This window comes from Oryx dammah, unplaced genomic scaffold (assembly GCF_014754425.2).
Source record: "Oryx dammah isolate SB20612 unplaced genomic scaffold, SCBI_Odam_1.1 HiC_scaffold_1, whole genome shotgun sequence".
In the NCBI taxonomy this organism is placed as follows: domain Eukaryota; kingdom Metazoa; phylum Chordata; class Mammalia; order Artiodactyla; family Bovidae; genus Oryx; species Oryx dammah.
Window position 1 is genome coordinate 38,742,397 of NW_024070185.1, and position 20,707 is coordinate 38,763,103.

The 20,707-nt window shown below is 34.2% G+C and overlaps 1 protein-coding gene across 2 annotated transcripts in view; it reads right to left on the reverse strand.

Moving 5' to 3' along the window:
• The window catches only part of JAK2 (Janus kinase 2), a 117,197-nt gene that overhangs the window by 9,111 nt on the left and 87,379 nt on the right, over positions 1–20,707 (reverse strand). For both annotated transcript variants that reach the window (XM_040242647.1, XM_040242722.1), the window contains exons 11-22: positions 19,945–20,131; positions 19,155–19,282; positions 16,236–16,370; positions 15,024–15,111; positions 13,944–14,071; positions 12,889–13,027; positions 11,107–11,258; positions 10,806–10,956; positions 9,971–10,107; positions 6,184–6,373; positions 5,457–5,581; positions 4,876–5,048 (exon numbers count right to left, since the gene is read on the reverse strand). In XM_040242647.1, the coding sequence (XP_040098581.1) occupies positions 4,876–5,048; positions 5,457–5,581; positions 6,184–6,373; positions 9,971–10,107; positions 10,806–10,956; positions 11,107–11,258; positions 12,889–13,027; positions 13,944–14,071; positions 15,024–15,111; positions 16,236–16,370; positions 19,155–19,282; positions 19,945–20,131 (1,733 nt within the window). The remainder of the gene's footprint in view (positions 1–4,875; positions 5,049–5,456; positions 5,582–6,183; positions 6,374–9,970; positions 10,108–10,805; positions 10,957–11,106; positions 11,259–12,888; positions 13,028–13,943; positions 14,072–15,023; positions 15,112–16,235; positions 16,371–19,154; positions 19,283–19,944; positions 20,132–20,707) is intronic.

Here is a 20,707-nt window from a genome sequence, read left to right on the forward strand (position 1 = left end):
AAAATGACAGAACGTTATTTAAAATACTGTATCAAAATTAATATTCTGTTTTTTAACTTTTTATAAATGTATAAACAAGATGCCTCTACATGAGAGTAATACCATGATTTGAATTAATTTGGAAAAAAATTTTTGGCATACTTCCCAGAAACTGAGAAAATTAAAGACCCTAATGACTGGGTAGTAAATCCACTTTTGAAAATCAAGTGGGTTTAATTCTTTGTTTTCTATGAAATTGAAAACAGAATGGATCTAATGAAATTGCCAGCTAACAAATTCTATTGGTAGATCACTGTATACTGTTTTGCTTATCACAAGTCACAAACGTGAATGACACTGTTATAACAAAACTTCCATTCCCATCTCATTTACACAAAAAAGTTTTCTCTGTGTTTACAAAAACAAAAGTAAACTTGGAATTTATGTTGAATCTGGTCCCATTATACAAGTAAATAATATTTATCTAAGGCTGTATGGACTAGTTGGAGGGGGATTTTTAAAGAACTAGTCAAATTACTAATCCAAATTAATAATTCACTTATATTGCATTGGAAATTGCACCCTGACAGTAACTTCAATGATAGTTCAATCCAGAAGAGAAAAAAAAACATGAATAGTTTTGTGGTCATGGGAAATTTAAAATTAATTCAATTTATATATGTATTTTGGTTACAAAGGAGATTATCAAGATATATTCCAAGTGCAAAATAAAATACATTAAGCAGAATTCTGAGAAGGGTGGTGTAAACATAATTTTAAAGAGAAAAAGGAATAACAAAGTTTCTATCAAAAAGAAAGTCTCTTCCTATACCTTTTTAAGTGGTGACAATCTGTATCAAGTTGCTGTGGCATTTGGATTTCACTGTATACCTCTAAAGGATTGACACACCTTGTATTAATGTCATTATTTATAATACTTTACAAAATATTTACAATCCTATAAAATTTTTAAATGTTTCATAAAGAATATAGCTTTTGATGAGCTTCCCTGGTAGCTCAGATGGTAAAGCGTCTGCCTACAATGCGGGAGACCCAGGTTTGATCCCTGGGTCAGGAAGATCCCCTGGAGAAGGAAATGGCAACCTGTGACAATCTGTATCAAGTTGCTGTGGCATTTGGATTTCACTGTTTACCTCTAAAGGACTGATACATCTTGTATTAATGTCATTATTTATAATACTTTATAAAATATTTACAACCATATAAAATTTTTAAATGTTTCATAAAGAATATAGCTTTTGATGATTCTTTCAATGGGTATATATGCACAAAGGGTTTCAAAATCAACAACCTAGATACCTGAAAAAGTTGTCTAGTCCTCTCTGCTGTTAGCCTCTCCTTAATACAATGCATCCTCTATACCTCCAGTTCTGGTGTGAAGTCCCCTATACACTAAAAAATTACTGATGTGCCCCCAAAGCTTTTGTTTATGAGGGTTGTATCTACTAATATTTACTATATTAGATTTCAAAACCAAGGAGACATAAAAGTATCATTAAAAATAACAATAAACCCAGTAATACTAGCATAAATAATATTTTTATAAAAAATATTTTCTAAAACAACAAATATTGTATTTAGAGTATTATGTTTTACACTTTTGCAAATTTCTTTAATGTTGGTTTAATACACCTTTTTTGCACCTGATTTTTTTTTAATTTTTATATGATTTTTAAAGGTTTATACCATTTACAGTTAGTACAAAATATTAGCTATATTCTCCATGTTGAACAAATATACCCCTGTAACTTATCTTACATCCAGCAGTTTGTACCTCCCATTCGGCCACCCCCATAATGTCCTTTCCTACTTGTAACCACTAGTTTACTCTCTGTATCTGAGAGTCTGCTTCTTTTTTTGTTATATTCTCTAGTTTGTTGTATTTTTGATTCCAAATATAAGTGATATCATACAGTATTTATCTTTCTCTGTCTGACCCTCTAAATTCACCCATGTTGTTGCAAATGTCAAAATTTCATTATTTTTTAAGGCTAAGTAGTATTCCATTGTATGTGTATGTACATAAAATTGCATCATCTGTGTATATATCTATGTATACATAAAAGAGATTCATTTCAGAAGTAAAGACACACACAGACTAGACGGAAGGAAAATATATTTATAAATACACATTTATACATACATAGGAGCACCAAAATATATAAAGCAAATATTATCAGACCTTAAGGGAGAAATTAAAAGCAATACAATAAGAACAGTAGGGGACTTTAACACCCTACTTACAGCAGTTGATAGATCATTCACAGAAAAATCAGTAAGGAAACAGCTGGCCTTAAATGACATATTAGGTGAGATGGAGTTCAAAGGTATGTACAGAATACTCATTCTTCTAAGATGCACATGGAATATTCCAAGATAGATCACATATTAAGCCACAAGTTGCCTCAATAATTCAACAAGACTGAAATCATATCAACCATCTTTTCCAACTATAATGGTATGAAATTAGAGATCACGATAAGAAAATTGGAAAACTACAAAAATATGAAGATTAAACAGCATGCAGTGGTTAAGAATCCACCTTGCAATACAGGCGACATTGGTTCAATTCCTTGTCTGGGAAGACTGCATGTGCCATGGGACAACTAGGCCCATGTGCCACAACTACTGAGTCCACGCTCTACAGCCTACAAGCTGCAGCTACTGAGCCCCTGTACAACTACTGAAGCCTGCACACCCTAGAGCCCATGCTATCCAACAAGAGAAGCCACCACAATAGAAGCCAGGGCACTACAATTAGAAAACAGCCCCTGCTAGCTGCAACTAGAGAAAGCTGGTGCACAGCAACAGAGATCCAGTGCAGCCCAAAAGAATAAACATAAAATTTTAAAAATAAACAACATGCTACTAAACAACTAATAGATCAATGAAGAAATCAAAAGAGAAAAATAAAATCCAAAAACAAATGAAAACAGAAATAAAGCATACCAAAATCTACTGAATGCACCAAAAGTAGTTCTAGGAAGGAAGCTCGTAACAATACAGGCCTACCTCAAGAAACAAGAAAAATCTCACAAACAATCTGAATTTACACCTAAAGTAACTAGAAAAACAAGATCAAAGTCCAAAGTTATTAGAAGGAAGGAAATAACAGAAATGAGGGCAGAAATAAAGACTGAAAATGGCAGAAAGTGAAGAGGAACTGAAGAGCCTCTTGATGAAAGTGAAAGAGGAGAGTAAAAAGCTGGCTTAAAACTCAACATTCAAAAAACTAAGATCATGGCAACTGGTCCCATCACTTCTCGGCAAATAGATGGTGAAACAATGGAAACAGTGACAGATTTTATTTTCTTAGGCTCCAAAATCACTGGATGGTGACTGCAGCCATGGTATTAAAAGATGCTTGCTCTTTGGAAGAAAAGCTATGACCAACCTAGGTAACTAGTAAAGTTCTGCACTCAATATGTCAGCAACTTTGAAAAACTCAGCAGTGGCCACAGGACAGGAAAAAGTTGATCTTCATCCCAGTTCCCAAGAAGCAGACTACTAAAGAATGCTCTAACTACCAGACAACTGCACTCATTTCCCATGCTAGCAAGTTAGTGTGTTAGTCGCTTAGTCGTGCCCAACTCTTTGCAACCCCATGGAGGATGAGTTACAAGCTGTAATCAAGATTGCCGGGAGAAATATCAACAACTTCAGATATGCAGATGATAATACCACTTTAGTGGCAGAAAGCAAAGAGGAACTAAAGAACCTCTAAAGAGGAGAATGAAAAAGCTGGCTTAAAACTCAGTATTACAAAACCAAGATCACAGCATCTGATCTCATTACTTCATGGCAAATAGAGAAGGGGAAAGGTGGAAGCAGTGACAGATTTCCTCTTCTTGGGCTCTAAAATCACTGCAGATGGTGACTGCAGCCATGAAATTAGAAGATGCTTGCTTCTTGGAAGAAAGCTATAACAAACCTAGACAGTATATTAAAAAGGAAGGACATCAGTTTGCTGACTAAGGTCCATATAGTCAAGGCTATGGTCTTTCCAGTAGTCATGTATGGATGTGAGAACTGGACCATAAGGAAGGTAGAGCGCCAAAGAATTGATGCTTTCAAACTGTGGTGCTGGAGAAGACTCTTGAGAGTCTCATGGACAGCAAGGAGACCAAACAAGTCAATCTTAAAGCAAAGAGATCAAAATCAATCAGCTTTGAACACTCACTGGAAGGACTGAGGCTGAAGCTGAAGCTCTAGTGTTTTGGTCACCTGAGGCGAACAGCTGACTCATTGGAAAAGTCCCTGAAGCTAGGAAAGATTGAGGGCAGAAGGAGAAGAGGGCATCAGAGGATGAGATAGCTGGATGGCATCACCGATACAATTGACATGAATTTGGGCAAACTCCGGGAGATGGTGAAGGACAGGGAAGCCTGGTGTGCTACAGTCCATGGGGTCGCAAAGAGTCAGACACAACGCAGCTACTGAACAACAACAACAGCACTCAAAGCAATCTACAGATCTAATGCAGTTCTTATCAAAATTTCACAGAACTAGAAAAAATTCTAAAATTTGTATGAAACTACAAAGATCCTTTGAGAAAGGGAAAAACCTTGATAAAGAAGAACAAAGCTGGAGGTAGCATGGAGAAAGAACAGTTCTCCAATAAATGGGGTTGAGAAAACTGCACAGATACATGCAAAAGAATGAAATTACACCATTATCTTACACCACATATAAAAATTAACATCAAAACAGATTAAAACCTTGAATGTTTGACCTAAAACCATAAAATTCCCAGTGAAAAACACAGGGAATAACTTCATTGATTATTATTATAAATATGTAAATGACAAACTACTAAAAATAAAGTTTGAAGTTTGTGCTCTAAAACTTCATTTTATGGTACTAAAACATACTCACCAGAATATGGGACTTTCACCAGGCTCTTTCACTTTGTAATACTCTTTGTCTTGTGGCAAGACTTTGGTTAATCCAAAATCTCCTATTTTAACTCTGTTTTCATTCTCCACTAATATATTCCTTGTCGCCAGATCTCTGTGGATATACCTTTTTGTACCAAGATATTCCATGCCCTATGGATAAAATAACATTTTTCTTTTAGCCAGCTTTATAAACGTAAACAATTTAGTCTTCTGCTTATCTACTCCCTTAATTATCTAAGGAAAATTCTAGAGAAAATAGAAAAAAATATATTATTTCTTAATAATTACTTCAACGTATGCTCTTTATTTGGGCTTCCCTGGTGGCTCAGATGGTAAAGAATCCACCTGTGATACAGGAGACCTAGGTTCAATCCTTGGGTCAGGAAGATCCCCTGGAGAAGGGAATGGCTACCCACTCCAATATTCTTGCCTAGAGAAACCCATGAACAAAGGAGTCTGGCGGGCTATAGTCCATGGGGTTGCAAAAGAGTCAGACATGACTGAGCAACTAAGCACAAACTCTCTTCATTTATAACAAATAGCCAGGATATTAGGTACCTTGCATATCTGAGATGTGTACTGCAGAAGTTTTTTATGATCTATCCGTTCTTTATGTTTTTGGAGATAGTCTCGTAAACTTCCATATGGTAAATACTCCATAATTAATCTTAGATTATGCCGGCCTATTAACACACAAATGAGAACGTAATGTTTTATTCTGTCATGTTTTATTGATGAACTAATGTAAGATAACTGTATGAATGACCTAAAGAGATATAAAATCTGAGTCTAAGATGACAAAATCTGATTATAAATTAAAGGTCATGTGGTAGTTAGGAACACTAACTTTCTGAATCAAAATGGTCTGAACAGAAAGTTTTAGAAATACTTATGTTTTAATCTCCTGTAACCATTTATGCAAATCAAAATAAGCTGATGAGAAAACTTACTTTCTCTTCATCTATACTGAATAAAAAGGATCTAATTAAAAAATAATATTTTCATAGAAAATATGAACAATTTATTTAGAAATGATATTCCCTTGGTATGCTAAAGCAAAAATGGTAACCATCATCCTCAGTGAAAAGAATGATCAGCCAAGTAATCAAGGATTTCCTGTAGTTACAGCCCACCAACACCAAACACAATCTCCAGTCATACAGAATGTTCCTTCTCTGGGCACTGGAATATTTTAAGTCCAGATCTTGAGACATCATATGTTTCTATTACCCACTATGCCAAACACATATCCTAAATTCAAAAAAAGTATCAACGGGCAACATACCAGCACTGTAGCAGACTCCTTTGTACTTTACAATGTTGTCATGCTGCAAGGATTTAAGGATTTCAATTTCTCTTTCAAAGTCTCTGAGGTGCTCTTCAGTACTGTGCTGGAGCTTTTTCACAGCCACCACCTCCCCAGTATTGTCTTGTAGAGGGTCATACCGGCACATCTCCACACTCCCAAAATTACCCTTAAACAACACATATCACATTAAGATAGAAATCTCAAGTTTTCTAGAAAAATTACTGATTCTGATTATTTCAGCAGCTAGAATTAGAAGATGTATCTCTAAACTCACATTAAATAACTTTCAGAAAAAGGAGACAATATTTTAGTAGGTGTGTAGTAAGCCTAAATATTTAATTTCTCCAAAAGGAATTAGAGGCTGAAATATAAACAACTTCAAAAAAGCATTATAACAAATAATAAACATTATTTTTTAAGATAAGCCAAAGGACATGCCAGGGAATTTCTAAATTTCTGTCACTAACTTCCAGGAAGAACTTTTCTTTTTCACAATATAGACTTTGATATCACTGTCAGTGAGCTGTATGGAATAAGGGTCTGTTATGGACTGAATGTCCTTGTCCCATCCCCTCAAATTTGTATGATAAAGCCCTAACCCCAGCGTGGTGGAGACAGGGCCTCTGAAGAGGTAATAAAGGTTAAATAAGGTCATAAGAGTGAGGCCTTCATCCTGTAAGGCTAGTGCCATTACAAGCAGAGGAAGAGACACCAGTGCTGTCTGCCGCATGAGGACACAGTGAGAAAGTTGCCATGTGGCAAGCTAAGAAGAGAGCCTTCACCAGAAATTGAACCCTACTGGAACCTTGATCTTAAGACTTATCTCGAGAACCTTGAGGAAAAAAATGTCTGCTGCTTAAGCCAAGGTCATGCTGTGTCATTGGTAGCTTCTGTGATTATCTCCCAATATTCTCTACATTCTGATATTCAAGCTCTTTTAAAATCCCTTTCCTTTGAGTGTAGGCTATAAACTCATTTATAGTAAACATTAACTGAAAGTGAAAGACTGAAGGCAGGAGGAGAAGGGGACGACAGAGGATGAGATGGTTGGTGATGGACAGGGAAGCCTGGCGTGCTGCAGTCCATGGGGTCACATAGAGTTGGACACAACTGAGCAACTGAACTGAACTGACAGTGAACAGAATATGGCAAGAGTGAGAAGATGCCATGCCTGAGATAAGGATATAAAAAGACTATGGCTTTGATCTTGGGTGTTTGCTCTCAGCTCCCATGTTGTGAGGCAGCCTGTGGAGAGGCCCATGTAAGTGAGCTAGGAAGCAGATATTCTGAGGCCTATCAATAGCCATGTGACAAGCCTGAAAGTCAGTCTTTCCCTAGTTAAGCTTTCAAATGAAACTGCAAGACCTGGCTGACACCTTGGTTGCAGTCTTTAGAGAGACCCTGCACTAGAATCATCCAGCTAAGTTGCTCCCAGATTCCTGACTCACCTAATAAATGTTTTGTTTTGTTTTTTCCCCAGCTGTTAAGTTTCAGGGTAATTTGTTGCACAGCAATATATAATGAATATACCAAATACCTAGACTTATTTTTGTCATTGCTACACTCTCTGAAACATTTTCAAGAATATTTTACAAAGGATGACATCAAAGTATTAATAAAACTAAGCCAATGTATAATATAACCCCCGATGTTTAGCTCTGGCAAAACTGGATCAGAACATTTAGTTTAGATTCAATACCTAAGTGAGGCCTTCACATTGCATCCATGCCAAAAATCCAGTTCACAAGGTCACATGGTACAGAACCCTATACTACCAAGCTTAGAGGAAGAATGAGGGCTTACCACTATGATTGGACCTACTAAGAAGTAAGCCTTTTCTATCTTACTTAAAATATAGGTTGGTGCAAAAGTAATCGTGGTTTTGCATTGAACTCTGCTGTTTGATATTGGAATACATTCTTAAACAAATGTGATTATGTTATACATCATTTTAAGGCACATTTCTCGCTTTATGGCATTTTGCTAGTGACTTACTACTTGACATTTATTTTATATTTATTTTAGACTAGGGAAATGATGTTAGACAAAAAACAAATTTGAGCAATTCAAAATAGGTGATAAAGCAGAGAAGACCATTCGCAACATCAACAATGCATCTGGCCCAGGAACTGCTAACAAATGTATAGTGCAGTGGTGGTTCAAGAAGTTTGGCAAAGGAGTTGAGAGTCTTGAAGATGAGGAGCACAGTGGCTGGCCATCGGAAGTTGACAACGACCAATTCAGAGGATCATCAAAGCTGATCCTCTTACAACTACACAAAAAGTTGCCAAAGAATATTCTATGGTCATTCAACATTTGAAGCAAACTGGAAAGGTGAAAAAGCTGGGTGCCTCATGAGCTAACCACAAATCAAAAAAATCATCACTTTGACGTGTTGTCTTCTCTTATTCTATGCAACAATGAAATCGATCTGACTGTGACATGCAATGAAAAGTGTATTCTATACAACCAGTGACAACCAGCTCAGTGGCTGGACTGAGAAGAAGCTCCAAAGCACTTCCCAAAGCCAAACTTTGGGAGGTTTGGTAAAAGGTTTTGACAAAAAAGGTCATGATCACTGTTCGGTGATCGGCTGCTTGTCTGATCCACTATAGTTTTCTGAACCCTGGCAAAACCATTCCATCTGAGAAGTATGCCCAACAAATGGATGAGATGCACCTAAAACTGCAATGCTTGAAGCCAGCACTACTCAACAGAAAGAACCCCAATTCTTCTCCATGACAACACTCAACCACACACGACACAACAAATGCTTCAAAAGCTGAATGAATCGCACTACTAAGTTCTGCCTCATTCTCCATATTCAGCTGACATCTCGCCAACTGACTACCACTGCTTCCAGCATCTCAACGATTTTTTGCAGGGAAAATGCATTCCAAAAGTCAGTCGAATCCTGAAACACAGATTTTTATGCTACAGGAATAAACAAACTTATTTCTCATTGGCAAAAATGTGCTGATTATAATGGTTCCTATTTTGATTAATAAAGATGTGTTTGAGCCTAGTTACAATGGCTTAAAATTCACAGTCTGAAACTACAATAACTTTTTTACCAGCCTAATATGTAGGCTATGCCTGACTGTGTGACCTTTCAGAAGAGAGAAACTGTCTGCTAGTAAACATGCCTTCTCCAGTCAACATCTGGACTCTGAATGAGCAAGCAGATTAATTATTTCTTCCTTAGGTGACTAAAAAAGGAGGCTGGTGGAAAGGTTTATTAATTGTTCTTTTTTCTATCTCATAACTAAAGTGTCCTCTACCAAGAAAGAATCTCATGGTCAAATTAATTGGGAAAAATATAGCTTAATTTATCCTCCTCTTGAAAATGTTCAATGCACAGTACATGTTAAAGGTTCCAACAAAATTTTCAGTAAAGACAGCTATTTAACACGGCATTTCCCCAAAACCTGAAAACTAAACCTTTTCTCTACAAACACCTTTTTTAAAAACCTTTTATTTTATACTGAAGTATAGTTGATTGATAATGCTGTGCTCGTTTTAGGTGTAGAGCAAAGTGATCCAGTTATATATATACACGTATCTGTTCTTTTTTCCAATTCTTTTCTCATTTAGGTTGTTATAAAATATTGAGCAGAGTTTCTTATGTTATATAGTAGGTACTTGCTGGTTATACAAACACTCTAAAACTCTGTGGAAAGTGAACTTTAGAGAAAAGTCTTTTCTCCCCTAAATAAAATGTTTTGTGATTACACTTCAATTATTTAAAAATCTGACACCTTACCTTGCCAAGTTGCTGTAGAAATTTCAAGTGTCTTTCTTCAAATTGTGTAGGGTCTCGGTCTTCAAAAGCACCAGAAAATCCGAGGGCACCTATTCTCATATTTGGTAACATGTCATTTTCTGTTAATAGTTCATAATCTGGAGAAATAAATAACATTTCTACCATAATCTGGCAAATCCATTCTCTGGGTTAAAATTATTCTTATTCAGGCTGACCAAAATAGTCATAATGAGTTAGAAACACTAAATACAAATTGATACAAGGCAACTCTAAACATTTAGATTGTTAATGGAAGCCTTGAATTATAACTCATAATTGGACAGGTTTTTGGTAAAGATTTTTGCAAAGGATAAACAAATACTTTCCAAAATAGGCAGTTTTAGTATTTATAAAGTAAGTTTGTATGCCGATTTTTGTGGCAAGAAGAGCAAGTAGTATTGGAACAGAAAATATTTATGGGTCAGACACATGTATATTTAGCTAAGTTTTTTAAGGAGGAGAGGACAAACAAAAATCTACTTCATGTTTACAAAATTAATCAGCCATATGTGAGAGCTAGTTTAAAAAACAAAGAATTGTTTATAAAATATCAAATAAGCTTCTCAGTGTACTACTCATTAACTAGCAAACTAAAGTGAGGTTATTAAAGGGTAAAAGCCTTTTATGAAAATACTTCACAATCAATGAGACTAGAATACATATAAGGTAGAAAAAGTCATATGAATGTAAGAAATTAAGCGGGTCTAAAAGACATCAGGGAACTTCCCAGAGGGGGATTACAAAATTAGTAAGGATTTATTAAATACATCATTAAGATTGCTCCAACAGTACATACCTGGAGTAAACAAACTATTAAGATCTCTTATAATGGCTCTGAAAGAAGGTCTAAAATCTGGTTCATAATCCATGCAATTATTAATAAGATTTGCTAATTCTGTCCACTTTGGTGCAGGAAGCTGGTGCCTATCTTCATAAAATTGTAGTTTCTATAATTAAAGAACCACATGTTGAGAATAAATTATAAATGCAATTATCAACCTTTTTTAACATAAAATGGGCTAAAGAATATCAAATAATATGAAAGAAATATTAGGGATCACAAAGTAATTACAACTTCACTGTTTATATAAACTTACTCTTTGAGAATCCAAAGCACTCAGCGGCTTATCTCCTCCACTACAGATTTCCCACAATGTGGTACCAAAACTCCATTTGTCTGTTGCCAGGTTTAGATTTTTAGGATTTTCAATGCATTCAGGTGGTACCCATGGTATTCTCTCCTGCAGGACTTTTAAATGAGTAAAAAAAAAAAGCTTAAATAACTCCCTTAATAAAACAATTCTTATATATGTTAATAATTTCACACAAATTGGAATAATCAAATCATTTTAATTTGCCTGGGGGAGGGGGTATGTTCATGCATATACACATGCTTAAGGGCCAGAAGGGACCTTTGAGATCACCTAATTCAATATCTCAGCTTTAACAATGCCAACATTAAGACCCATAATGACTGAATAATTTGCCCAAAGTTATACAATTTGTTAATAGCACAGAATTAGTTACTGTACAATGAATCCTGGATCGACTAAATTTTTCATTAAACCAGTGTTTCAACTACTGCCCCGTTCTCTCTACCCTTTCCTAATAGCTATGCATTCACAATATTTTTTTCCCCATAAATTTTTTCCCAAATTGCTTCTTGATATACTTTTTACTTCTTTACAATGTATAAACAATAAAGGTAATGTTAACATCATTTCAATCTGTACTAACGACTCAATAGTAGTGACTATTCTAACCTGCAGATGAAAAACAAGGGCCAACAGGCAAACAAATGATTAAATTATACCAAGATATTCTTGGCACAATATTGATATACATAGGTTCTGCCCAGACCATGGAATCTTCCAAGTTAATTTTTTGATGTCTTTGATCCCATCAGAAAAATGGTATTCACAAAAGGAGGGAACACTTTAACTTTACCTTCTGGTATTCTGGCATAGACAGAATGATAGAAGATAGATATACAGAAGTAAACAGGTATGTAAATAAGTAAATAAATAAATAAGAATGATAAACTGTTGCATCTTTTGGTATATTGTGGTAAAGCAATGTGAATATTTCTGGTGCATAATTAAGAGATGTAAGAGTACAGAGTCCTTTCTCCTTCATACGAATATATATTCTCTTTCTTCACATTCCGCTCCAAACGGCAAAATCCCCAAGTATCAAATCTAAATTCCTATAACATTTTCTGCCCTATAGTCCCTGTCCTCACTGTCATATAAAGGTACAGAGTTCAACTATAATTAGCTCAAAAAAGAAAACATGCATCAATGTACAAAAGTTGATAAATCTGGATTCTAAATGTAGAGCATTCAATTAGAGAAATTAGCTGATTCAATGAAACACAATTACAACACTATTTGGACCAAAAAAAACTCCTCTTTGACTGAAATTTTTAATTTTGTTAAGGATGTTACCAACACAAAAGAAAAGTAAAAGAAGTCATAATTAGCTGAATAATGAAACAAAATAAAAATTTCAAACTAGAAATATTTCTTCTCAAAATTTTATTTAATGACTAAAGATAAAAAAATTTAGAAAATTTACTTGTGATTCAAAGAATGATATTAAAAAATTCACAATAAAACTGGATAAAACCTGACATTTCATACTTAATTAGGGATTAAAACTGCTTCAAAAAATCACTTTACAGTTCGGAAACATAAGAAAGGAGAAATAGACAAGAGTCTAAGATGTAACTATAATTTAGGTTGCTGAAAATGGTAACTAAATTTATTAAGCAAGAATATGTCAATAAAATAGTGTTTGAGAAAAATTAACAGCATGATTTTTATGCCTCTTTCCAAGCAAAGGTTAATGAAGTTAAATTTGATTCCTGTAGAACTTACTGTCTTTTGGCAAAACTGTAATACTAATGCCAGGATCACTAAGTTTGATGAAAGGAGGATTTCCTGTCTTCCTGTCTTCTTCTCTGATAAGAAGAACATTTTTGGCGCACACATTCCCATGAATAAGGGTTTTTTCTTCCTATTAAAATTAATTGCATAAACATTCAAATATTAATCCACAAATTTTGAGCACTTAGTATGTCCAGGGCCTCCAAATGGATTTAAAAAACAAAAATTAAGTAAACATTAATTTCAAGGTACACTTTGAGAAAATAAAAGGAAATTTTATAGCAGCACTGTGCTTCCTATTTTACATTTTAAACAAAATAATACTCTATACCCATGATAAAACAAATACTTACTTTTATCATTTTTACAGGCTATTTTATTTAATTATTAATTTATTTTTTGCCACACTCAGCAGCATATGGGATCTTAGTGCCCTGACCAGAGATTGGACCTGTACCCCCTGCTTGGAAGTGCTAAGTCTTAACCACTGGACTGCCAGGGAAGTCTCTGAAAAATTAATATTTTTAAAACTACGTTATGCCAGTTCACTTTATGAATCTGAGATTTTAAACTGTTATGTATTGTAGATAGCAGCTGACACAAGAAATATTGTTTCTGTTCAGTAGGTGCACTCTGAAGAATCTGATTACCGGCTGACTCTCTAGTATTTTGCTTTTCTGACAATATCATTTTCTCAGTGGACATAATTTCCAATTACCTACAAATATCGTAAGAAGGCACTTTCTATAGGATTTTTATGCTGTCCATAGTGCTTTTTTTTAAAAAATAATTTTTCATTAAAGGCAAGGTACACAAACTACAGATTATCCTTCAGCAGTTCTAAGAGATTGATGGAATGACAATACTACTTATTTCAAAATTTATTTCATATAAATATACACCTAAAATAATCCCTTTCCCCAAGTGACACAGATTATTTTAAATAACTCAGCATCTATAGACTTATTTCTTGTTCCCAGGTCAAGATCCTTTCACACTGCTTCATAATGTAAAACAGTAAGTTGACAAAAGAATATACTACTTACTAGAAAATGCATGGCCCATGCCAACTGTTTAGCCACTTCAAGTTTCCATAATATATTTATAGAATTTTTATTCTTTTTCAGGTATGTATCTAGTGATCCAAATTTTACAAATTCCTGAACCAGAATATCTGCATTAAAATATAATAATAGTAAGGCTAAAGTATAATATAATGAAAAATATAGAATTTTAAACTTTTATAAATATATTTATAGTTATATGTGAGTATTATAGGTAAAGAAATTAAATTACATGAAATACAATAATTTAAAGAAAGCATAACAGGTATATACTACTGCATTTTGGGGTTTTAGTTTATTCACAACAGTAAGAGGTAGAAATCTAAATAATTATATATAAACACAATATCATATATAGAATGAATCTCAAATCATGACTCTGCTTCAACTAATATTAAAATTAGTTTTCATAGGTACATAACAATTTTTGGTGACAAAAGTCACCTTTGGATCTTGCTGGGTGACTAAAACAAATGTTATGAAAGTTTTGTTGTCCATGGTTAATTTGGAGAATAATTCATACATTAATAATAAAGAATTTACTGCAGAGAAATTTACATTAGTATTAAAAAAAAAAGATCTTGGAGTTTTAATGAGCAAGAGCTTAGTAAAACTTTATGTGGCACATAAAGACTTACATATATATTTCATAGATGCCACTGACTGTCCTATGTCCCATTATTAAGGACTGCAAAATTTTTTAAATTGTTAATTATGAAATACCATCAATTATATCACATTCAGATACTTTTAATGTGAAAAAATGCATCACAGAGTCAATGAAATAAGTATAAAACCAAAAGAACTGGGATTATATGCTCTACAACACTGTTTTCAAACTTTGTAGGAAGTATATTCTCCTTTTCCCCTAAATGAAAAAGTATGGGAAATATTAATAAATTAAAAAAAGAAATACAGTGTTTTCTGTTTCAACAATATTTAATTTGTTATAGTTATACCGATATCCAACTATGATCCTAAAATTAAATTTTCTATATAAATAAAAATGGATGTTTTGAAAGACATAACATTAACAGAAAGGAAGCTGGTGGTTTTACTTACTCTCCTCTCCACAGACACATACTCCATAATTTAAAATCAGATGTTTGTGAGAAAGCTGGCTCATCATGCTTGCTGCTTCAAAGAAAGACTAAGGAAAAGAAAAAATAAAATAAAATAAAAATTGCAAAAGAATTACCTTTCATGTCTATAAGCATTCACAGTTCAGAAAGATACTCTGCCATTAGAAAAATGCACTTCTATTCTCAGCAGGACTATATACAAGACTACAATGTGCTTTGGTCCCTTTAGATTTGCAACTTCCATCAACCTTGATGTTAAGAGTTCATTCCCAAGAAACCGCCGATTTAAGCTTAGTTTAAGGAGACAGCAATGAGAAAGAACAATCGTGATACAGGGCAATGTGAATGATGCAACATAAACAATCTTAGACCCATAGCAGCCAGAGTGGAGAACAGAGATACATACAGCTGCATACACCAGAGACAGTGATGTGCAACTGCAGTAAATATGGATGGGAGCTTCAATTAACACTTCCTAAAGAATTAAGAATGATGACTCGGCAGATAAAACAGTCTAACACCTATGTCAGGAGACTGGCAGATAATATCACTCTAACTCAACTAAACTTTGCCTAGAACTTCGGGGTATGGTTGTTGAAGATCACAATCACCAACACTGTGGAGTTCTGGATTATAACAACTCTTTGGCTTGTATGTTTCACATTATGTTCTACTGACTTCTTTTAAGACATTTTAAGTTCATAAATGTGTGTTACATCACGTTAGGTGATATTTTTACTATGCTAAAGACTCTGGCACCTGGCAGCAGGATTTCTGCTGGCTAGCATCTTCAGATGATGCCCAGAGGTATCCATCCACATTTCACCTACACAGCGTTCCTCAGTACACTGCCTTTCAAACTTTTTAAAAAGTAGATTAAATTACAGAGGAAACCTGTGGAACCCAGGAAGCTCTGGGGAGCCAACTTTAAAACCAACTGCCTTAGTATTATATATGCAAAGATGTAATCAAACACAGAACACCATGCTTAAAAATTAGTTTGGAAATTAGTTACAATGAAAAAATTATGTTATTTTTTAGCCCCAACAGAATGTATCCTCAGAAAGGTCTTTGATATATATACTTTTAAAAATTATAATTTGAAAGGCCACATGCATCAATGTGTTTTGCGTGTATGAGAGCATATTTTAACTATCATAAACTACATGAATTATATAAAGAATATACAAACCTCTGAATAGTTTCTATGTGCTTTATCCAGAACTTTTAAAAGAACTTCTGTTTCATGCAGCTGACCATAGTCTCCTATTTCTCTTCTTATACCTTTAAAAATTTTTGTAAAAGTTCCTTGGCCAAGGCTTTCATTCTTTAACCAAAAAAAAAAAAAGGAAAGAATGAGTAAGGATGGAGGAAGATGTGGGAATTAGGAAATAGGTCCAATGACAAGAGTTAAAAAAAAAAATTCCTGAGCAAATATTTCCTTTACAAACCAAATCTTGATTTGAGACTCCATATTAATTATATTCTGCTTTCTTCATAGTAATAAAACACAAAAACAAAGATTAAAGAACAAAATGTAATTTGATTTCACCCTGTTCTTAAATGCCCTAAATTAGGTATAACTATCAATTTTAACACTTTTTATAATGTCACTGTTTACCTACATTTATTTGCATGTGAGTCTCTTTCCTTGCTTGCCTTTCCTGATAGTGCAGAATGTCTGACCTGTTTTTTATTGCTACTTACTAGTTGTGTGACCTCCTACAGGCCATTTAATCTTTCTATACCGCAATTATTGTGGTATCCTCATCTGAAGAATGGGGATAATGATTATTTTTCCATAGAACTGTCATGAACAATAAATGAAAAAATACACAATAGCATTTAGTGCAGTCCACAATAGAGTAAATGCTCAATTAAGTGTCAGCTATTACTACTATTACTAGTGCTTCTTATATATCCTTACAGAATAACTGAAAGCCTGCAATCTGAAGCAGGGCTGCCTGCACTCTTATTATTAGTTTTGTGATGTTGGTCAGGTTACCTAGCAACTCCATGCTTCTTGTTACTCACATAAGATTTATGTCTTTGTAATTCTGAATAACTTTATCTATTGTCTCCTTAAGGAATTCAGATACCAGTTTGGTCTTTCTCTTTCTACTTTCCATGTCCCTTAAGCTTTCTTTCATAATTTCCATTTCTTTCTCCCTATCTGCAACATTTAAATGATTTTCAGATCTTCAATTCAGTAGTTCTCTCTTCAACTATGAATAATTTGCTTTTACTTTGTCCATTTATTAAATGTCAATGAGTATACTTTTCATTTTTATACTTTTTCCCCCAAATCTTTTTGGGCTATGTTGATACTATCTTGGGTTTTTCCCTTGTTTCAACTCCCTTTTAATGTTTAAACATATAAATGTGTATTTTATAGCTTCTATCTGAAAAGTCTGTTATATGAAGCTCTTAGATATAATTTTGATGCTTGTTGGTCTGCTGATTCTTACTTAATCCTGGATTACTTCTCAATATGTTTTTAAATTTTCAGCTTAAAGCTCATGTTTGGAGTCATTTTATCTGTGGGAATCTTAGGTGGCCTACATTAAGAGGATATCCTTCCAGAAAGATTTTATATTTGCTTTTGACAACCACCACAAGGTGTTACTAAAGGAGTGCCACTTATTATTTTAATTTACTGGGTTCGGTTCAGTTCAGTTAGGTTGCTCAGTCCAACTCTTTGCGACTCCATGAATTGCAGCACGCCAGGCTTCCCTGTCCATCACCAATTCCCAGAGTCCACCCAAACCCATGTCCATCGAGTCGGTGATGCCATCCAACCATCTCATCCTCTGTTGTCCCCTTTTCCTCCTGCCTTCAATCCTTCCCAGCATCAGGGTCTTTTCCAATGAGTCAGCTCTTCGCATCAGGTGGCCAAAGTATTGGAGTTTCAGCTTCAACATCAGTCCTTCCAATGGACACCCAGGGCTGATCTCCTTTAGGATGGACTGGTTGGGTCTCCTTGCTGTCCAAGGGACTCTCAAGAGTCTTCTCCAACATCGCAGTTCAAAAGCATCAATTCTTTGGTGCTCAGCTTTCTTCACAGTCCAACTCTCACATCCATACATGACCACTGGAAAAACCATAGCCTTGATGGACCTTTGTTGGCAAAATAATGTCTCTGCTTTTGAATATGCTATCTCAGTTGGTCATAACTTTCCTTCCAAGAAGTAAGCATCTTTTAATTTCATGGCTGCAAACACCATCTGCAGTGATTCTGGAGTCCAGAAAAATAAAGTCAGCCACTGTTTCCACTGTTTCACCATCTATTTGCCATGAAGTGATGGGACTGGATGCCATGATCTTCGTTTTCTGAATGTTGAGCTTTAAGCCAACTTTTTCACTCTCCTCTTTCACTTTCATCAAGAGGCTCTTTAGTTCTTCTTCAATTTATTGGCTCAGGGTTTCTCAAACCATGCAGGTGGTATAAACTTTAATTCAAAAGTTTATAATTACAAATTCTGAAGATGAACTTTTTCCTAACTTAAGAGCACAACTAAAACAGACAACATTCTTTTTCTCTTTTTGCTAGTGGATAAATTTTTCATAATCCATATACTGTTTCACTGAGGATGTATTTACTTAAGAATCCTGGCTTTATTCACAGATAGCCTTACTTATAACTCCTTGTCTTGTATAGAACTCAAGACTTGGCCCTTTTTTGTACTGCTTTTAGCTCTTAGTTCTCTTGATTCGTCCTGTGGCCAAACATCAGCTCTTATGTGTTACTACTGTTTTCAGTACCTTCTTTGAATTTCCCTTACTTTCTTGAGAACCTGAGAATTAAGATACTTTTTCAGAAGAAGACTTTTAATTTTTAATATTTTTTAAATTTCTCAAAAGAGAATACAATTCCATTCTTAAAATAATTAACTCATTTGGTATCACATTTTCACAGGAAATGAAAGTATCTGAACTGCTATAAACTTTTTATAACATAGGTTACAATAAAGAGGTGGACACAACTGAGCGACTGAACTGAACTGAACTGAAATGTCATGTGAATGAATGCGGGGTAGAAAATGAAGAACAGTTGTTTAAAAAGACATAACAGTTGTTTCAAAAAGACAATAATCAGCATCTATTGACTTACAAATACCAAATCTTCATTTCTAATTTTGTGGAACACCATTTGGTTCACATTATTATGCCTTTGTAAAGTTGGTGAGGTTGGTACGTCAGAAATACCATTGGTTCTGAAGACTAGAAGGTTTGATTTGTCTGTTTAAAAAAAGGATAGAATGAATGAAAAAAAATATACATAAAATCAAAACACACTGAGAATATAAATTACTCCAAAGGAATAAAATAAAATGTGTCCTATAAAAAAGAAATGTTTAACAGCCTCTTATTGTTCTTTTTTATTTTCCCATGGAAAAGTATTTTAGGAGTTTTTTCATTGAAGTTTGATGTACTCTAACCAGTTATTATAATATATGCAAAATTATAATCATTTTCTTAATTAGTACAATTTTTCAGGAATTTTACTATGCCTGTTATCTCAAGAGATTTCTAATCTTATTATTTTCATTTTAAAAGATAATTTAAAAGAAATTAAGATTCTAAAAGGATCTGAAAGTATTTCTTCAGAATAACAGGAGAATTTGGTTGTGAGGTCTTTCAGTTCAATAAATAAGTAGCTTATTGATACTATGAAATTATTATTTCTTGAAATAAATTTTAGAATTATACAACTTTAAGTTACTTATAGACAACCCAAATCAAACTGAACAATTCTATTAGAGGATGCCTGTACAACATATGAGGAAAAAATTCATTGTGTTTGGAGCTTTTTCTCTCCAAAATCAGTATACGGAAGATATCTCCCTCCATATACAACACCCAAGACCAGTATTTTAAAAATAACTAGAAAACTATTTTACCTTTTGGCTTTGGGGGACAGCATTTAGTAAACTGGAAAATTATACTGTCCGAGCGAACAGTTTCCATCTGGTAGCAATTCAGAAGATCTTTAAGATTACTGAAGTTCTTCTTAGTACCACTGAGGTTGTATTCTCCGTTCTCATTTTTTGTAATCAAACAGTGCTTATATTCAATAACATTCTCTCGCTATGTAAGTTTAATTATAAAGAAAGGGAAGGAAAAATCACAGTGGACATCAGAGTGATTACTGTGACAAAAAGGATATCACAGAAACAACCAACAGAACATTTAGACATCTGAACCATGAATCCTAATGTAGTATTAGCATAAGGTGACCAAGGTGTTTGGTTCCTCAAAAAGGCATCTAATTACAACTGCCTAGCCTAAAAATGTGGCTTAAGAGTTACTTTATTGAAAGGCAAGGAAAAAAGCAATAATAATAAACAATAATAATACCATCCTTAAGAGCTTTCCATCATTTACAAGACATAGTATAAAACGATTTTAGCATATAAGGCCTTCCATGAGTTGGCTTCTGCCTCCATCTCCAACCTTAACTCCTGCCACTCTCAACATACAATCCAATTTCTAGCTATACTGAGTGACTTAAAAAATTTAAAGCAAATGCCATGCCATTTCATGCCTTGAAAACTGTAAGTGCTATCTCGCTGTAGAATGTACATCCTTTCCTTTTGAGCAATGGACTTTTATTCAATTCTTAAAACTCAGTTAAATTTCACTTTTTCTGTGAGGTCCTCCCTA